General features: G+C 46.0%; 1 protein-coding gene across 2 annotated transcripts in view; it reads left to right on the top strand.

Annotated features, from left to right (window-relative positions):
* Window positions 1-265, top strand: part of nbas (NBAS subunit of NRZ tethering complex) — a 127,942-nt gene that overhangs the window by 15,008 nt on the left and 112,669 nt on the right. For both annotated transcript variants that reach the window (XM_031870363.1, XM_031870362.1), the window contains exon 11: window positions 81-146. In XM_031870363.1, coding sequence (XP_031726223.1) covers window positions 81-146 — 66 coding nt within the window. The remainder of the gene's footprint in view (window positions 1-80; window positions 147-265) is intronic.

Raw genomic sequence — 265 nt, 5'->3', positions numbered from 1 at the left:
CACACACACACACACACACACACACACACACACACACACACACACACTAATTATTGTCATGTCCTCTCTGTGTCTGTTAGAATCAGAAGAGAGGTTTCTTCAAGATCCCAAGCTTCCGACTGTTTCCCAGACAGGGAGATGAAAAGGTATCGCAGCTCTCGTCTTTCCGTCTTCCTCGATAAGAATTAAAAGCTTAATGGGAAGAATCTGGCCAACGTGTGTGTGTGTGTGTGTGTGTGTGTGTGTGTGTGTGTGTGTGTGTGTG

Source organism: Anarrhichthys ocellatus, unplaced genomic scaffold (genome assembly GCF_004355925.1).
Source record: "Anarrhichthys ocellatus isolate YVR2014 unplaced genomic scaffold, GSC_Weel_1.0 scaffold52, whole genome shotgun sequence".
Lineage (NCBI taxonomy): Eukaryota > Metazoa > Chordata > Actinopteri > Perciformes > Anarhichadidae > Anarrhichthys > Anarrhichthys ocellatus.
The sequence above is the reverse complement of the archived record's forward strand: the minus strand, read 5'-3'. Positions and strand labels throughout refer to the sequence as shown.